Genomic DNA, 19397 nt, shown 5'->3' on the forward strand with positions numbered 1-19397 from the left:
CATAGTGGTATTATTGCTAGACTATTAATCCAGAGACGCAGGTAATATCCTGGGGGGGCCTGAGTTTCATGACAGATGGTAGGATTTGAATTCGATAAAAAATCTCGAATTAAGAGTCAAATGGTGACCGTGAATCTATTGTTAATTGCTGGAAAAACCCATCTGGTTTACAAAAAGAAACTGTCATCCTTACCTGGTCTACATGAGTCCCCAGAGCTACAGCAACTTGATTGATGCTTAAACTGCTGTTTGGGCAATTAGGGATGGGCAATAAATGCCAGGTGGACAGCAAAGCCCCTTGCATCCCATTCATGAATTCTTTAAAAAAAAATTCAATAAAAGGTTAAACATGTGATAATGGGAACTGCAGATGCTGGAAAATCCAAGATAATGAAATGTGAGGCTGGATGAACACAGCAGGCCCAGCAGCATCTCAGGAGCACAAAAGCTGACATTTTGGGCCTAGACTGATGAAGGGTCTAGGCTCGAAGCGTCAGCTTTTGTGCTCCTGAGATGCTGCTGGGCCTGCTGTGTTCATCCAGCCTCACATTTTATTATCAAAGGTTAAACATGGCCTTTTTTTAAAACTTTGAAGAGGACCATCTTTTAAAGAAAACATTAAAATAGAAATTATGAAACAATGCCAGTTTCTCTACGTTTGTTCTGGAAATGGGACGATATTAGTGGTGTTGAAACAGCTTGACATTGGGCAGGTTTCAAAATAGGTGTAACCAGTAAAGCAGGTAAGTAGACACTCTATAATGAAGTTATAAATTGGATCAGAATAATGTGACAATTAGTTTTTAGGTATGATTTACCTTTCATTTTATATATATATATATATATATATATATATATAAAGTTGCTACACAGATGAAGAAAGAATTTTCAGGAAGTGGGAGGGAGCAAGAACAGTATTTTGTTATATACAGTACCTACCATATTTTGTCTTTGTAAAAACTGAAAGAACTGCAGATGCTGTAAAGTCCCAGTTCTGAGGAAGGGTCACCAGACCTGAAATGTTAACTTTGATTTTTTTCCCTCACAGATGTTGCCAAGCCTGAGCTTTTCCAGCAACTACATATTTTGTCTTTGGTTCAATTTGATAATCTGGTAATTTATAAAGTTTAATCAGAAGGAAGATGTGTCAGCATGAGATTATTATTTCAGTGCTGATTTAAATGCAGATCTCACTGTCTCCTGATTTCTGAAAGTGTGCACAAGAGTAAACCAAAATACAGCTTCCTCAGATAAATGAAACAAGATAGTGCACATCCAGCTCTTCACCATCAGACTCTTTCCCCTCTCCTCATCAGGGTGAGATGAGACAATTTCTACAGCTAACAAGAGTCTGAAGCAGATGACAAACGGTAGTAAAAGGGCAGCACACAGAACAGTTCAATAAAAAGCTAGCCAGGTGACGAGGGGGAATGTGGAGCAGCATCTCCTCGAGTAACTTAGTATGTAAACAGACTGCCAGATACACAGAAGCTGAAAAAATATGCAAAGAAACCTAACTGCAATGAAATAAGTGAAAAAATTTATATACTGGAGAAAAATTATGCAAAACCAGGAGATAGTAAAACCAATAATTGAGAGACAAAAAGACAGACTGGGATACAGTCAAATTTACAGAAATAAAGCCAAGCCAAAATTATGAAAAAAGTTGGCTTTTGGCAATAGTAGAGAATCAATTTGCGTTAGTGCAGCAATTTTGATGCAGAAAATGTCCCAAAGTATTTCACCGCATAATAAAGAAGTGAATGCTGAGTGGAAAAATGTACTAGATTGTCAAACGGATCGCATGTTCCACAATGATGCATTCTTGCCATAAAAAAAATATCAGGGAAGATTCATAAGTTTACTAAAATTATGAACGGTTTTGTAATGTAGGCTTACTAAATACTGTACTTAAGATTGTCAAACTCATTCCAAACTAGTGCTCTGCATACTGAGTTGCAACTCTATTTACCTCCAGCAGTCCAGGATCCCACTAGAGATCCAGGCAGCAACAGGTCTAAATTGGTGAAATAGTCTTTATGTAAAACGAACAAGAGGATAAGTTTGCACCCTTCCATCTACCTCCATCACAGGCACAAAGAGCAGAGGAACAGGGAAATTGTGGATCTTACAGGTTATTTCAAAATTCACCTGTGGGATTTGGCTCTCCATGCCAAGACAAGCATTTGTTGCCCATCTCTAAATATTTTATGAAGGTAGGGGCGATTTGCCTTCATGAACAGCTGCAGTGTGTGTGAAGCAACTCACACTGTGTCATTAGTAAGCTCCAGGGCTTTGTCACTGGGTCTAACGAAGAACAAATTTATATCTTCAAGTCAGGGTGGTACATGCCTTTGAAAAACTTAAAAGGCAGTTGCATTCCCTTCAGCTTGCTGCCCTTCTAAGTGGTACAGCTCATTGTTTTAAGATATGTTGTCAAAGAAACCTTAGAGTCTGCTTGCAGCGCATCTTGTAACACATGATCAAATACACTGAGTTCAAGATGAGGTGGTTCAGACAGACTGAATGATTAAAAGGTTAAAACTGAAAGAACTGTAGCTGCCATAAGTCAGAACCAAAAACAGAAATTGTTGGAAAGCTCAGCAGATCTGGCACCTCAACCATTTCCGAGAAAGGATCATTTGACCCGAAACATTAACTCGGATTTCTCTCCACAGATGCTGCTAGACCTGTCGAGCTTTTCCAGCAATTTCTGTGATTGATTAAGGCAATTAGAGGGCCTAATCAAGTAGGTTGCTTTGTTCTAGACGGTGTAGAGTTTCAAATTCTCACACAGTCTAGCAGATTGAGTAGCCCATCACTCTTTTAATTTGCAGATGCTGGTAAGGCTCTGAGGAATAGAGGGCAAGCGTGAGCCCCTAGGCACAGAATACCCTGTATCTGACCTGTTCTGCAACCTGTACGATTTTATACATCCAGTGGACAATTCAACTATTAAACAACTAATGGAAGTTGGTACACATTTTCTTGCTGGAGGTGGACATTGTATGACAGATACTACTTGGCATTTAGCAGCCCAAACAACGAGTTGGCCAGATCTGCCTTCATTAAGGTACTGACAAAATACTTCAGTATCTGAGGAGTCGTAAATAATGAACAATGCACAGCACAGTAAGCAAATCCTATTCTGACCACGCAATGCAAAATCATTGATGAAGCAGCTGAACTAACTGGCCATAGGACACTGCCAGCATGAATTGCTGAACCAACATCCTGAGACTGAGATAATTGGCCTCAAACATTTTTCCTTTATGCCCATTATGATCAGCCGGTGATAAGCTTTCCCCTCATTATCATTACTACAAATTCAGCGAGGCTTCTTGACGCCACATGATCGAACATTGCTTAATGTCACCTTATCTTAAATTCAGCTTTTTTCCCCTCCCCCATACTTAGGCCAAGTCTAGAACTAAGTCTGAAACAGAGTGGTCCTGACAGAACATGAAATGGGTATCATTGTCAATCATCAGTAAATTAGTGAATAATATGTTGGGACAAATTAGTCAAACTGTATTTATCCATTTTGCAGACAGGTCACACTAGGGAAATTTGGCACTAGAAGCTCAACTACTAAAGAGAGGACTGACTTTTAGAGCATATGCTTTTAGTACTTTAGCCAGACAGTTGTTGCTGCATTATTGTTATAAAGTATCAGAAAGCAAATTAAAAAGGGAAAGGACTATGAGGTTCAAAATGACAGGCTGGTCATTTTGGACATTTTTAATGTTAAACGTAACTAAGAAAAATTCTGCATGAATCACAATCTGTTAAGAAAACATTTTTGAGATTTTGAGCATTTAACTCCTAGCAGTAATGGGCCAAAGAGTGAGGTTCAACATTAAACGGCACACTAACCACTTCCTAGGCTGGGTCCAGAAGTCTGTGCTGAACAGGATGATGTTCGCTCCAGTAGGCTGGACACAGTGTGAGCAAGGGAAATTGCTACATTGTAAAAACAACTTTCAAGATTAGCTCCTAGGCCTATCCAGAGCATGCACCGATGGTATATGTTTAAAAACATTGAATGTTTTGGTCCATATAGTTTCACCTACATATAAGGTTGACTATATGCATGGTTTCCTTGTTAGCAATGGCTTTCCAACAGTGATTTAAAAGTACAGAGCCAGAAGTACATAGCTTGAAGTCAGTCATTCAAGCCTCCCTTCTTATGTCAACCCCTTGGAGAGCAATTTTTTCCCTTAAAAGATTACTGCCTTAACTGCTCAGTCTGGTATTAACATAACTAAAATGCATTCTTCTAAACGTTTTTCATTTTACGTAGTCAGTTACAACGTGTTACAAGTATTAGGTTTATTTTAATTTAAGAAACCAAGATGAAGAGCGAAGGCTCATAATACAGGAGAGCATCAAATTTGAAACAACCAATAAAATGTCAACTTTCGATTTCAACCATCTTCAGATGGTGTGGAAACAATAAAACAGATTTGTTGAGGTTGGAATAGAATGAGTTAAAACAGGACATAATTTTAAGACACTAAAGATACTGAGGATAGGAAAGAGCACGTGGGATGAACTTGCATCTTTATTAAAAATTTTATCCACTTGTATAATGATTCAAAAATTTGAGAAATTGGCTTTCCCAATAAATCACAATATTTACATTTTCTTTTCTCCATTCAGCAAATGCCCTGATTTGCTCAATCATTTTCACGCACCTAGTTTAGGAAGCTTTTCTCCTTGACTAAGCCGACTAACTTCCAGATCTTTCAGCAGTTTGTTCTTCTTCTGTTCGGGTGCCTGTGAGGTTCCTGTTACTTGCCCAAGATGGTCATTTCCTAAACGTATTTTTTTTGCATCCTTGGTCTCCGAATCCTTTGAATCAGTAGAACCAGTTCTTATATTAGAGACCTAGGAACATGATTTCAGAATAAATAATCCAAGTCATATGCTGTAAGTATTTAGCATTTCTACTTTTAAAAAAAACGCATTTGAAACATGCAATCTTGACCACCATTACACCATAATTTATGTGACGTGCCAGCTTCAATTTTCTTCTGCCAAATAGTTGATAACGCATCAAAACTGTGTTCCAACTGGAAGACAGCTTGTCATTTGATACAGTCAGACATCCAAGCAATTTAACTTCCAATATTTTCACTGTAATTTACTTAAGCGGACATCATTTGAAGCAAGCATATGATTGCATTTTTCAAAACCGGACATTATAAATCAAACACATAACGCACGTTTGGCTGTTGGGGTGCAAGTTAATTCAAAGTAGTTGATGAACACATTATCCCTTACAAAGTACAAAATTTGAAAAGTTCACCCATGCTTTGTGCTTTCAGTTAAACACAAGATAAACTGCCTCATTTATAAAAAGATACCAGTTGCAGAAATTAATCTCTCAACTATACAGTGATTAGAAACTGTTGGTTCAGTTAAATATCCATCATGCTTATATTCTAAAGCAAGTTGATTCAATAATATCAATTTAAAACAAGTGACCATTATTATTTCAGATTAATAAAATGGTTTCTGCCAGCCCAGGAAGATTAAGTGGAATGAATACACTACTTCTAGCCAGATAAAAAGGCTTTAGAGAATCTCAACAAATAGCAGGTAATGTGCATGTAAACAGTGCAGTTGTTAGCTCTATCTCAAAATTCCGTTGAAGCCCAACATGAACTTTGGCATATAGTCCATACTAACACTTCTAACGGTACCCTGAGATCAAACCATATTCAGCGTTTCCAACGGCATTTCCTCCATCACAAGGTAAGAAGTGGAAAATGTTCACCGTAGTGATTTTCACTGCAGATTGCAATATTCTACACCATTCAGACCACCTCAGATACTGGCACAGATCATGTCCATATGCTTCTGGATAACATTCAGATTTGGGCTGCTCTGTGGAAAGTGACATTCTTACCACACAAGTACAAGGCAATTACAATTTCCTGCAAGAGGGAATCTAATTAACTTGCCTGGACATTTAGTATAGCATTGTTGAATTTCCACACTGTCAATATCTTAGGGGTTACTATCGAAAAGAAACTACTTGACCAGCACTACTTTGTAAGGGTATATGTGATGCGAACAGATTAGAGCCTGGGAATTCCATGGCAAATTACTTACCTCCTGACTCCCAAAGCCTGTCCACCATCTACACGGCAGTATGAGATGGAATACACTCTACGTGCCTGGATAGGTGCAGTTTTGACAACACTCACAGCTCAGCACTACCCAGGACAAATCAGCGCACTCAGTCAGCAGCGTATCCACCAACTTAAATATTCAACACTCAAACGGTTGGAGCCACACATATTTTTATACGAGATGCACTGCATCAAAACAAGGTTTCAACAACACAGGTTCCAAGCCTATAATTTCTAGCACTTTTGAAGGGCAAAGTCAGCACAGGCACATGTAGCTACCCTGCTGCCACAAACACTATGCTCTCATCCTGTCATATTAGCTGATCTCAGCAGGCTTATTACAAGGATTCTACAACACAAAACAAGCTTGAGTCTTGCATCTGATGAACCATGAGCTACTCTTTAGTTGAACGTTTGGAGAGAACTACATTTGTTTATTTATTACAAACACTGCTGTCAAAGATGAGTGTTACTGCTAGGAGAGTTGTTAGGTAAATACACTATTGGATGCATTGGGACTGAAATCTCTGACTCCAGCGCCTTTACTACCAACCACATTAAACAAAGTGATAGGTGGGACTAGATCAGATTGGGATGGCTGGTCAGGGCATATGAATCTGTTTCTGTTCTGTATGACTATGAGCACGCTGTTATCCTCATCATCCCTGATAAATAACAAACCCTTTGATTCAAAACAATAGTGGTGTTCCTTTACTGCCAGACAAAAACCTTGGAATTTCCTTCTTAACAGTACTTTGGTTATATTTGTGTCCTATGGAATTCAGCTGTTCACTACCTCTGCATGAACAATTTAGGAATGCCAATAAACAATGACCTCATTAGCAATGCCCACATCCAATGAAGAATAAGACCTGTTACAGGGCAGCACCATCGCAAGAATGTTGCATTATCGGCAGTCACAGCCTTCGGACAAGCCGTCAAACCAAAAGGCCTTGTTGCTTGCTTAGCACAATGGCAACAAGCTTATTACACTGTTCACACAGAACACAGATATTTATTGTCCTGTCCCATGTTACTTCTGTCAATTTTTAGTGGAAACCATTATTCCAACAAGCCACCTCAGACACAGCAATGTACCAGAACAAATGGGATGCTGGCCTTCACAGCAAGAGGAGGAGGAGGAGGAGGAGGAGGAGGAGGAGGAGGAGGAGGAGGAGGGGTGGGGGGGGGATGTCAGGGTGCAGTTCTACAGCGTCTTGGTGAGGCCACAACTTGAGTACTGTGTGCAGGTTTAGTCTCCTGGTCTGAAATTTATGGAGTGTGGTGAAGTTCACCAGACTGATTCCCAGAATGGCAGAACTAACATGAGGAAAGACTAGAACAACGGGGCTTGTATCTGCTGGAATTTAGAAGAGCTGGGGGGAATCTCAAACATAAAACCCTGATGGGTCTGCGCAGGCTAGATGCAGGAAGTATGCTCCTGATTTGGGCAAGTCCACAACTAGGGGTCACAGTCTAGGAATAAGGTCAAGCCATTCAAGAATGACATGAGGAAGAATTTCTTCACCCAGAACTGTAAACCTGTGAAATTCACTCCCACAGAATGGTACCGAGGCCAGTTCAGTAGATATATTCAAGCAAGCACTGAGGATGGCAAGGGCACAAAATGCACTCTGGGTGAGGGACTTCAAACGTCCGCCACAAAGTTTGGCTTGGGATCAGTAGTACTGATTGAGCTGGTCAGGTCCAAAAGGGCATTACTGCTAGACTGGGTCTGTGGCAGGTGATGAGGCAACAAGAGGGAAAAACATAGTTAACCTCGTCTTTACCAATCTGTCAGGTGCAGATGCGTCACCCATGACAGTATTGGTAAGAGTGGCCACAGCACTTTGTGGAGACAAAGTCTGATCTTCACAATGAGAATGACGTCCACTGTTGCCTCACAACACATCACCATGCTAAACAGGATAGACTTCGAACAGATCTATCAACTGAAGACCAGACATCCATGAGGCACTGTGGCCATCAACAGCAGAATTGTACTCCAGCACATCTAACCTCGTGGCCCAGTAAATCACCCACTCAACAATTCTCAAGGCAGGCAGTCAATGGAGAGAGCAGGAGGGCATGCCAAGAACAGCACCAGGCATAGCTGTAATGAAATGTCAGCCTGGCGAAGCCAAACAGGACTATTTGCATCCCAAACAACATAAGCAAAAAGGGATTGACAGAGCTAAGCAATTCCAAACTAACACATCAGATTTAAGCTCTGTAGACCTACGACATCAGTCATGAATGGTGGTGGACAAACAATTTATTAGAGAAGGAGGCCCCCACAAATATCCCTATTCTTTAAAAAATGGAAGAGCACAGTACATCACTGCAAAATACAAGACTGAATCTTTCACAGTAATCTTCAGCCATAAGTACTGAGTGGATGACTCATCTTGACCTACTGTCGTAGTCCCCAGTATTACAGATACCAGTCTTCAGCCAATTCAGTTCACTCTACGTGATATTAAGATACAGTTGCAGACATTGGACATTGCAAAGGCTACGGACCATAACATTACTGCTCCAGATCTTACCACTCCCCTAGCTAAGCTGTGCCAATACAGTTACAACACAGGCATCTACCCAACAATGTGGTAAATTGCCTAGGTATACCCTATACACAAAAAGCAGGAAAAATCCAACTTGGCCAATTACCATCTATCAATCCATTCTCTATCATTAGTAAAGCAATGGAAATTGTTGTCATTAACAGTGCTATCAAGCAACACCTATCAAGCAATAACTTGTTGGGTGATGTTCAGTTTGGGCTCTACAAGGGCCACTTACCTCTGGACCGCAGTACAGCAGTACAGCTTTGGTTCAAACATGAACAAAAAAGAGCTGGATTCAGACGTGAGGTGAGGTGACGTGAGAGTGATAGCCCTTGACATCAAGACTGATTCTTCACTTGGTCTAAACCAATGAGCCCAAGCAAAAGTGGTATCAATGGGTATCAGAGGGAAAACTCTCAGATGGTCAGAGTCATACCTGGCACATATGAATATGCCCATGGTTGTTGAAGGTCAGTCATCTCAGCTCCAGGACTTTACACCAGGAAATCCTCAGGGTAGTGTCCTAAGTCAAACCATCTTCAGCTGCTTCAATGACCTTCCCTCCATCATAAGGTCAGAAGTGGGGACGATCACTAATCCTTGCACAACGTATAGCACCAACTGCAAATCCTCAAATACTGAAACAGTCCATGTTCAAATGCAACAAGATCTGGACAATATCCAAGCTTGGCCTCACAGGTAGCACGTAACATTTGCTCCACACAAACACCAGGTTGTGACAATCATCAAGAGGGGACACAATCTAACTGCCACCTCATGACATTCAATGCTGTTACCATTGAATCCCTCCTAGGGGTTGACCATAAACACAAGTGGACTCACCACAAAGTGGTTACAACAGAAGGTGAGAGGCTAGGAATACTGCAGTGAGTAGCTCACCGCCTGTCTCCCCAGAGCCTGTCGGCCATCCACAAGGCACAAGTCAGGGATGCAATGAAATACTCCTAACTTGCCTGGACGAGTGCATCTCCAACACTCAACAAGCTTGACACCGTCCAGGATAGCCCACTTGACTGACACCACATCCATAAGCATCTACTTCCTCCACCACTGATGTTCAGTCGTAGCAGCGTGTACTATCTCTAAACTGCACGGCAGAAATTCACCGGAAAATCTTCAGACAGCACCAACCAAGCCAACGATCATTTCCATCTAGAAGGACAATGGTAGCAGACATGGGTACACCTCCACTTTCAAGTTACCCTCCAGGCCACTCACTGTCCTTGCTTGGAAATACATGGTCGTTCTTTCATTGGTACTAGGTAAAAATCCTGGAATTCCCTCCCTAATGGCATTGAGTGCAGCAGTTCAAGAAGGCAGCCCACTTCTACCTTCTGAAGGGCAGCTAGGCATGAGTAACAAATGCTGGCCAGCCTGCGACACCCACATCCCACAAATGAATTAAAAAGGAAGTTGTTATAACAAGTGGAAAATCACAATGCAAAGCGAAATCTACAAAATGTATGTTGTACAAGTTTTTCAGTTTTTGCAAGGAAAAGAATCAAACAAAACATAATAGTAAAGTGGTTCAAATGAAAATTAACTGCAAAGTAAATGTGTACACAGTGTGCAAATATGCTCAACAGAATGAAGCTCATTTCTGCAATCAAAGCATAGCTAGTTTGGATACATTTCAAAGTGTTAGCAGCTTGATATTTACATCTCACCTTCAAGGAATTGTAGGAGGCTGGGGTTTAAACAAATCTTGCAGTACAAAATTAGCTCATTTGAAAAGGACAAAGTATTGCTCTTGGAGCGTTATCAGCGCTATGCAAGGCAAGGCACTATATGCTGTACTTCAAAACGAAAACACGAATTAAACCTATCTGGCAAGCTTACAGTCAGAAACAGCTTGTGTAAAAACAGTAGCTGTACATATTAATAGACCAGAGAGGGCTTAACACATGTAGAATAAACAGTTTCTGGCTCATTTGACTTTTTAATTAAAAATAGATCCTTAGTTCTCATCTTGCATCATGATTTCTCAGAATTAGTTTATAAGCTCCACAAGCATATCAGCCAAAAAGCTGACTTCATTCATATCTCCACCTGTCCAATTCCCTCACCTTCCCTCACTAACCAGGATCAATGACATATGGAGAATTCACTGCAATGAAAGATACAAACAGAAGTCAGGTTGCCCTCAAATGGCATCACCAGCAGGTAACCAATCGGGGGCATGGGGGCTCAGTGGTTAGCACTGCAGCCTCACAGTGCCAGGGATCCGGGTTCAATTCCAGCCTCGGGCAACTGTCTGTGCGGAGTTTGCACATCCTCCCTGTCTCTGCGGGGGTTTCCTCCGGGTGCTCTGGTTTCCTCCCACAGTCCAAAGATGTACAGACTAGGTGGATTGGCCATGTTAAATTGCCCGTAGTGTTCAGGGATGAGAGAGTTACAGGGGGATGGGCCTGGGTGGGATGCTCCAACTGGCGGTGTGGACTTGTTGGGCCGAAGGGCCTGTTTACACACTATAGGGAATCTAATCTACTGAATCATCGTAAAGCTGGTAATTTTCTATACTGTAATCTATAACAGTGTATAAGCTCCTTTTGCTCAAAATATAAAGCTAGAGTACTTTTTTCATCTTTTTCACTTTTTTCTCCTCTCTCTACAGTGAAGTGGGGTGATGAATATGCTGTATAAACACCTTCTGCGCAGAGGCAAAACAGATTTGTGGTTGACGAATATGACAAAGTTTTATTAACTCTTCAAAAACAAACAGACAGGTAGTGTTTCAGGTTATCTATATGGACCTTCAGAAGGTGTTTGACATATCTTCCTCATAACAGAAGATTAGCTGAAGCTGAAGCTCAAGCTCATGGAATTAAAGTTAAATTATAGACCCGATTAGAAAATTGGTTGTGTTGTAGGATAGGAAAAATGGGCAGTCATTTTATTCTCAATTCCACATAGTGTTCATTAATTTTGATGACAGTATAAAAAACTGCATATCCATATTTACTGGAGACATAAAAATATGGGGCATTGTAAACAGAGTAATTGTTACCGGAACTGCATAGATGTGGAAGCTAATAGTAAGGATACTGTGCATTCTGACACCTAGAGAGGACAGAATAGGGTACCATGCAGTGGACCCTCTTATGGCGTAACGATAATGTCTTTACCCCTGGACCAGGAAGCCTGGGTCCAAGTCCCACCTCCGTCAGAGGTATGCAATAACATTTCAAAACAAATTGACTAGGGGAAAAAGCCACTCTGTGGAAACTTACAAATAAACGATGTAGGTTGAAGTGAAGTATGGGTTCAGATACATAGATTAAAATGTCATCAATGACAAAATTATCAAAGACTTAATGGAGTGCTGCCTTTTATTTCAAGATGATAAAATAGTGAATACAAGCAGGTTGAAATCATATTTTTCTACACAGAACCTTGGTTAGACCATACCTAGAATATTGTGAACAGTTCAGGGCATCACACCCTAGAGAGTGTGCTGATTTCAAGAAATTGTAATTTCACAAGCATTCAAATATAAGACATTATACAAAAGAGGACTGTTTCCCAGAATTCTGTAGAGTTCATAAACCATCTGGAACCAGGGGCGTATCTAAAAATCAGTGCCAGGCCTTTCAAGAGTGAAATTAGAAAATTCTTCTGTGCACAGATAGTTGGTTGGTAGAAGTTTGGAATTCACACCTGAAAAAGGGCAGTTGTTTAGATCAATTGGCAATTTCAAAACTGAAATTGATAGGCTTGGGTTAACCAAAAAGTGTTAAGGAACACAGGGCTAAAGCCAATAATGAAGGTGCAGATTAACTGTGATCTCATTGATTGGTGAACAGTCTGAGAAGCTAAATAACCTCCTCTTTTCTCAAAGTTCAGTGAGGAATAGCAGAAGATGCTGAGACTTGAAATAATTCCAGATTTGAAAAGAATTTGCAAGAATGCTGAAATAATGAACTAGTGATAATATCAGATATGTTCTAGCAGCAAAACGGTCATTTTGCAACCAGACAAACATGAAACAACCTTCAAATTCAAGCATTAAACATTAAAAATTATGAAGAGGATCATGGCAAACAGCAGTACAGTTGTGCTTCAGTAGCAGTTTTGGCTTCAACTCAACTGAAAGTCTCAACCAAAAGTCCTTCCTTTACATGACATGGAATATTTGAAGGCAAGCTCAGAAGCACCTCAACGAAATAATGGTGACAGACTGAGACGATACTGTGGTTTTAAGAGATTATTTTGTCCTAGTTTCTTTTTAAAGCGAGGTTTTGAGACGAGGTAGAAAGTTGTCTACTTGGAAAGCCAATAAACAGCTTGAGAGGCCTTGGGTTTTTCCCCCAAGGTGGAACAATAGAAGCAGCCTGGATGAGTGTGGCCAGCTTTCAGACCAGGATATTCTTTTAGTTTTTAGGTTCAACTTTAAGCAGTTGTTATTGGAATCTCAACAAGGTTGGAAGTGCAGTAAATGTTGCCTGGCTGTTACACTCTCAATTTTATCTTGAACCCCTTCTGAGTTCCTGGAGTTACCTGTGAGACAAATCTATGTTCTGAATTTTGCCAAGAAGTGTGTTTATGGGATGTTACAAAATTGGAACAGTTAATTAGTAATTGTTACAAATTCTACTATTAAGTTTTCCAATAGAGTTGCTAATCTAAGTTCTTCTTTCTTTTGTTGCATTTTAACTATATAGTGTTGAATAAATGGTGTTTTGATAAACATCAAGCAGTTTGACCAACAAATTGAATCTGGAATGCAGCATGTTACATCTGTGTATAAAATAAGGAACAATTAAGGTCTAGGCTACTACTTTGAAATATTTTGTGGGGTCTGGTCTGGTCCATTAGAGGAATTAAAGTGGCTAAGCAAAATAAAAAATTAAAATAATTAAGCCTCATCAATCCAATTTGATCTTTAATGCAGAATATTGTTTTAATATGTTTCGTGACCCTTTCATTCAAATTTTCTCATTTTATTAATGTACATAAAGTGGAGAAACATCAGGTTACAGCACTGAACTCGAGCTCCAGAACCAACCTTGCCTCTTTCCAAGCTGTTCCACCATCGTTACTCAGCAGTGTATTAAATTGGCTATATATTCTCTATGAAGAGAAGGATAAAGTAACCTGACCAACTTTTGCCAGCAGTGGTTCACTGTCAAAAGTGATGGAATGCACTGTTAAGGTTCATACTCACCAATAATGGTCTGTTGATGCTCAATTTGTGTTGCAAGGCCTACCAACCGCCAGGCCTCATTCAAGTAAAGTCAAGCCAACATAGTCTTACCAGACCATAGAAGTATTTTCTCACTGGTGAGAAACGACTTATGGTAATTTAACCAAGAGCAGCCTGGGACAAACCGTGGAGAAAAGAACTGAATTCCTGAGGTGAATGTCATTAATTAGCTGGCATAATTTGACATAGGGCTGCATAATGAACCCAAATCCCACTGGCTGGAATTATATCAAAAATAAAGGAAGATGGTTTTGAGGCTGCTGAAGGCCAATATTTCAACCCTATCCATGTTCAGTTGCTCAAATAATGTTCCCTCTATCAAAACAGAAGTGGAGATGTACATGAAAGACCATGGTATTCAGATAGAGGCTGGGCACTGTGTTGTAACTCCCCAAACCTATCCATCATCTATAAAGCACAAAAGTTATGAATATGATCCAATGCTCTCCACTTGCCAAGATGAGCACTGTGCCAGCATTCAAGAAGCCTGACACAGATCTACTTCCAAACACAGGTCTAATATTGATTTTAATTCCTGATGCTGTTCAAAGCTTATAAAAACCTTTCATGTTTTCAGGATGCTCCAAAGTGCAACTTTACAGCCAATGCTAAAATGTAATAGTGATTTGTAAGCAAAAGAAGTAGCTAATTAATACAAGATATCACAGAACGTAGATAATGGCCAAGATATAAATGAAAACTTTTCTTCTCTGGACACAGCTATATTAAACACTATCTTACAAGACACACAAGGCCTTGATATAGCTAGTCTGTGACATGAGCCATCCAGTGCTCAGCTCTGAAGTATAAATTGAATTACATAACTGCTTTTTATACTAAATCTAAGAACATATTTGCTAAACTTCCTCATGATTTAAAAACAAAAAGGAGTAAGGTTGAGCAGGCTACAGCCAGAATCTGAATGCTAACGTGAGATTTCTGTAATACCTCAATACTGAAATCTGACCTCCATTCTCCCTTTCCAAAAATGCTTCTAGCTGACAGCAAGTATTATAGCTTAAAACAGTGAGAGCGCTGAGTAGGTTATACATAGTGCTCACATTCAAAGGCTTAACATAACCACCTTATGCTTAGGCTGAACAGTAACTGACTACCAAAGAACAGCATTTGCGCAATAACACAAGTTCACTAAGGCTTCTCCCTTTTCCACAAATGTGCCTCCCCAAATCCTTCTGCAAAGTGAGCACACTATCAAGCTGAACAATCTAATTTATAACTAAAGCAATAAAAAGTTGCATAGCTTGAATGTTGGGAAACTTGCACTGGGTAGTTTATCAGAATGTACAAACGAATTGCAAATCGCTTTTTTTTCTGGAAATTAGTCACAGACCAACTCAGGGTTAGATACATTTTGAAGATTAAATCACCTCTAAATGGAATACCACTTGTCTCTCAGTTTGGGGACATCTGTGACTTGTTTCTACAGTTCAAGATACTACATCTAACAGATCTGTATAAATTAGCAATCATAATGAGAAATGTAGTTAAAGTCAAGGCCTGTAGATCAAATTCATTCTAGCTCTTAGTATACTATTCAAATAGCTTGTCCAGCTCCTCTGAGTTCAGTTGCACCTGAATCCAAAGCCAGCCATTAAGATCAAATTTCAAATTTAATGTTAACAACTGTTCTGATGGTACCAAAGATCATACTCCAGCTGTTCTCTGGCCACTCAAATGTAGAAAATTGATGGTTCATGATCAAATGAAACCTTTTGTAAAAGTGTAAAATGTACAAGTTTCATTTGTAAGAGCTTTGCATAGTTATGTAAAAGCAGCATGGATACCATTGCCATTATTATGGCTGCAATACATAAACAATACTATGTCTGTAATCCTTGATCCTAACCATTAAGTGGCTGCAAAGTGTCTAGTGAAATAGTAAAGTTCATCACAACATTGTTCACATAAAAGTTGATTGTTGCTGCGGACAATATCTGCAACATTCCAGTGCTGAAATAAAGTGACATGTACAGTCAAGTACAATGTGATAAGCTAATAAACAAGATAACGTTTAATGTCGAATGAAGATTTCATAAAATCAAAATAACTTAAAAATCTTGTAGGAAACACAAGCTATAACTAAGTCACAAGGTATGACCACAACCTGTAATTTCTACTTGTTATGAAAGGTAAGAATTCTTCTCTGTACTTTTCACCTGAATAGAAAATCCAATTGCTGACTGCGAGACCAAGAAATTCAAGTCTTTAAGGGAGCATAGCTCACAGCGTTATTTTTAAAATCAAATTTAGAGCAATTTTTGAAGCAGTGTCTGACTGATGAACTTTGAAGTTGGAGCCTAAAGCATGATTTTTAATACAAAAAAAACATTAAAATTTGCAACCGATGAGCTTAAAATGGATATATGATACACAAACAGAAAACACATCTTACCTTTTTTAACATTTTGTCCTTGTGCTTCTTATTCAGCAATTGCTCGGTCTTTTCTATAATTTCTCTTTTTGATTTTACACCAGTAATATCAGCTGCAGTAGTATTTATTTCATCTGAATTACTCATCTTTTCATTTTTTAAATGGATCGTGTGCTCATGGGTTAGTTCAAGCTTGGCTTTCTCCATGTCGTTTTGCACACACTGATGTTTTACTGTGTAACTATGATTAACTGATGGAGCATTTTTCTCTTCCACAGCACAACATTTGAAACAAATAAATTCTTTATCCTCTTTCTCCAGTTGCTGTGCTTGGACAAGTGTCAATCCAACACACTCGCCATGAAACCAATCATCACACCTTCCGCAACCTACCATAAATCTGAATGCAAACAAAATCTAGGTCAATTGAATGAAGGATGAAAAATTGTTTAGAAATACTTCTCAAAAATATAAACATTTTGCTGCTTGGATTTTTAACTAGTACATGGTAACAGAAGCACCTTTTCTGATATTAATTTTCACTAACCTACATTCCCTGGTCAAAGTTGTTTACTGCACTTTGAAGTAAAAAACTTGCATTCATATAGCGCCTTTCAAAATCTCATGCAGCTCTGAAATCTCAAACAGACTGTGAAGCACTTCTGAAATGTTGCTACGGTTACAGTAAAAAACACACAGCAAGGTCCCAACAGAATTCAATATATAAATCATCTGTTTGTGATGTTGAATGAAGGGTAAATATTAACAAGGAGTGCAGTCAGAACCTCCATGCTCGTTTTCAAGATAGAACATTGAATCTTTTGCCTCAGGAGACCAAACCTTGTTCTACCATCTCTTTCGTAACATAGCACTTCCAACTGATACATAGTAATCTAGTTGTGCTTTATGTTAGCAGAGCGAAACTCTGAATCCACAGCCTTCTGCGTCAGAAATCAACAGTACTACTAATAAGTCAAGTTGGCTTCTCAAAATGAAAAGCAAGTTGGCTCCTCCTTATTTCTTGTTCACTTGAAAGAGATGTACATAGAAAATACACACGTTACAACACGAATTTAGCCAGTCATTCAAACCAAGCAGTCTCAGGTTGTGTTTATTTTTTGAAAAGCATAGTTTCAATTCTGCAGTCCCAAACATTTTTATCCAACTTGACCCACATTCCTTTTTCTTCCTGCACCAATTCAACTGACTCAAACTGATGACACAGCTTCTGCCTCAACCACTAACCCCAGATAGAAATCTCTCAGCCCCTCAGTTCTGTGTAAAAAAAATCTTTGTCTCACTCTTATATTTCTTGCATTTATTTTGCAGGCATGACACTGCATTCCAGATATGCCAATTACTGGAAATAGAATGTGTTTACTGATCCTGTCCGAACCTTTAATAATCTTAAACATATCCAATAAATTACACAGTAACCTGGATGCTACGCTGGGGTGAGTTTGGATGTTGCAAGTAATTTCGAATAAGGAATGGAAGTACATCATTTGGGGTTTGCTGAACATTCCATATTCAGATTTTGCGAACATGAGAAACTAGCATGTAACAGCCAACCATAAAAGTAGTAGTCATTTCTATTAAAACGTTCACCTGCATATTTCTAGTTCTGTTGAAACTCTATGCCTGAAACACTGGCATCTATACAACACTAGGGAGAAGTGAATCAATGTGTTCATTTCGAGCATTTTCTCTTTTAGTATGATTACTTGCAACAAAAACATTCTACATTCTGATAATTTGCAGTTTTTTAAATTTGTTACTTTAGCTATCTTTAGTTTATTGGGCAATTACAGCTCTTTCTGTTCAACTTATCTAGCAAGGGAAATAATTGTCTTTCGTGTCTGGCAAGATGGTGAAATATTAGATTTCTGGTTGACTGTAGGAGCATGAGGAAGTCAATTGGCTGTGAAAGGTCACTGCAAAAGGAGTAAGCACAGCAGACCAAATGCTCAGCTGCTTTTTTTTGAAAAAAGCTGCAGTCAAACTTCAACAGCTCAACTAATTTTCTATTTGGTCACTCCAGACCCAAAGAAACAGAAGGCAGAAAGTAGACCAAACTTGACATTAAAAAACAAAAATGATGATGTAGGCAGGAATACAGTACTATAGGATTTCAATAATTTTTGTATTCCAATAAATCTAAGAATTACTTTGATGTATATTGCACATAGGATACACCTGTCATGATTATCTATTTCCTGTTAGGTTTCCACAATTCCAGCAATAAGGGCATTCTGAGGGAGATGTTTGTGTTTTGAAAATTAAACACTGAGCTAGTTTAAAAACATGTACTGAAGTCCAAAAGGGTGTACAAGCCACTTAATTCTTCAGATCAAAGAAGAAACTGTAAACTAAGGATAATTATTCCAAGTTCAAAAACTGCCAAGAGCATGCCATATCATAATGCAGACAGGTGAAGCTAAGGATGCTTCTCCAGTTTCAATAAAGTTCAGATTTTTTTTAAAAAGACTCTATTGCAGCTTCAGCTTTGTGTGGTTTACAGTTTACAAAGACAGCTGAAAAACAGTGTTAGATAAACCTCAACTCAAAGCAGAGTATATAATTGTCAAAGCAAAGTGTAGTGTGGAATGCAGATGAGGCTTAATCAATCAGTTTGAGAGTGATAATGGGAACTGCAGATGCTGGAGAATCCAAGATAATAAAATGTGAGGCTGGACCTGCTGTGTTCATCCAGCCTCACATTTTATTAATCAGTTTGAATTTTGTTCACAAGGGCACAAAAGGTAGCAGAATGCTCACCTTGAAACTAGTGGGAAAAATCTACAATGGTCTTCAACCGATAGTAGTGACAAAGCAACATCAGATTAGCATGAATGTGTTAAAAGGTAGTCAAAACAAGGAAATACGATATGCACTGTCAAAGTGATGGGAACTGAAAGGAATTTACCTCAGAATAGCTGGAACAGAAGAGGATTCTCCAGAGGATTGTTGTATAATAGCAAATAACTTAAGATTATCACAAGAAATTTTGGGGGAATTACCAATAAATCAGAATGCACAACAGTATGGTATTAACTACAGGTAGTTCTGCTACA

General features: G+C 39.1%; 1 protein-coding gene across 4 annotated transcripts in view; it reads right to left on the bottom strand.

The window, feature by feature from the left end:
* The window catches only part of phf3 (PHD finger protein 3), a 140673-nt gene that overhangs the window by 61540 nt on the left and 59736 nt on the right, over window positions 1–19397 (bottom strand). For all 4 annotated transcript variants that reach the window (XM_048530914.2, XM_048530913.2, XM_048530915.2 and 1 more), the window contains 2 exons: window positions 16345–16723; window positions 4698–4890 (listed from right to left, as the gene is read on the bottom strand). In XM_048530914.2, coding sequence (XP_048386871.2) covers window positions 4698–4890; window positions 16345–16723 — 572 coding nt within the window. The remainder of the gene's footprint in view (window positions 1–4697; window positions 4891–16344; window positions 16724–19397) is intronic.

This window comes from Stegostoma tigrinum, chromosome 4 (genome assembly GCF_030684315.1).
Source record: "Stegostoma tigrinum isolate sSteTig4 chromosome 4, sSteTig4.hap1, whole genome shotgun sequence".
Taxonomy (NCBI): Eukaryota; Metazoa; Chordata; class Chondrichthyes; order Orectolobiformes; family Stegostomatidae; genus Stegostoma; species Stegostoma tigrinum.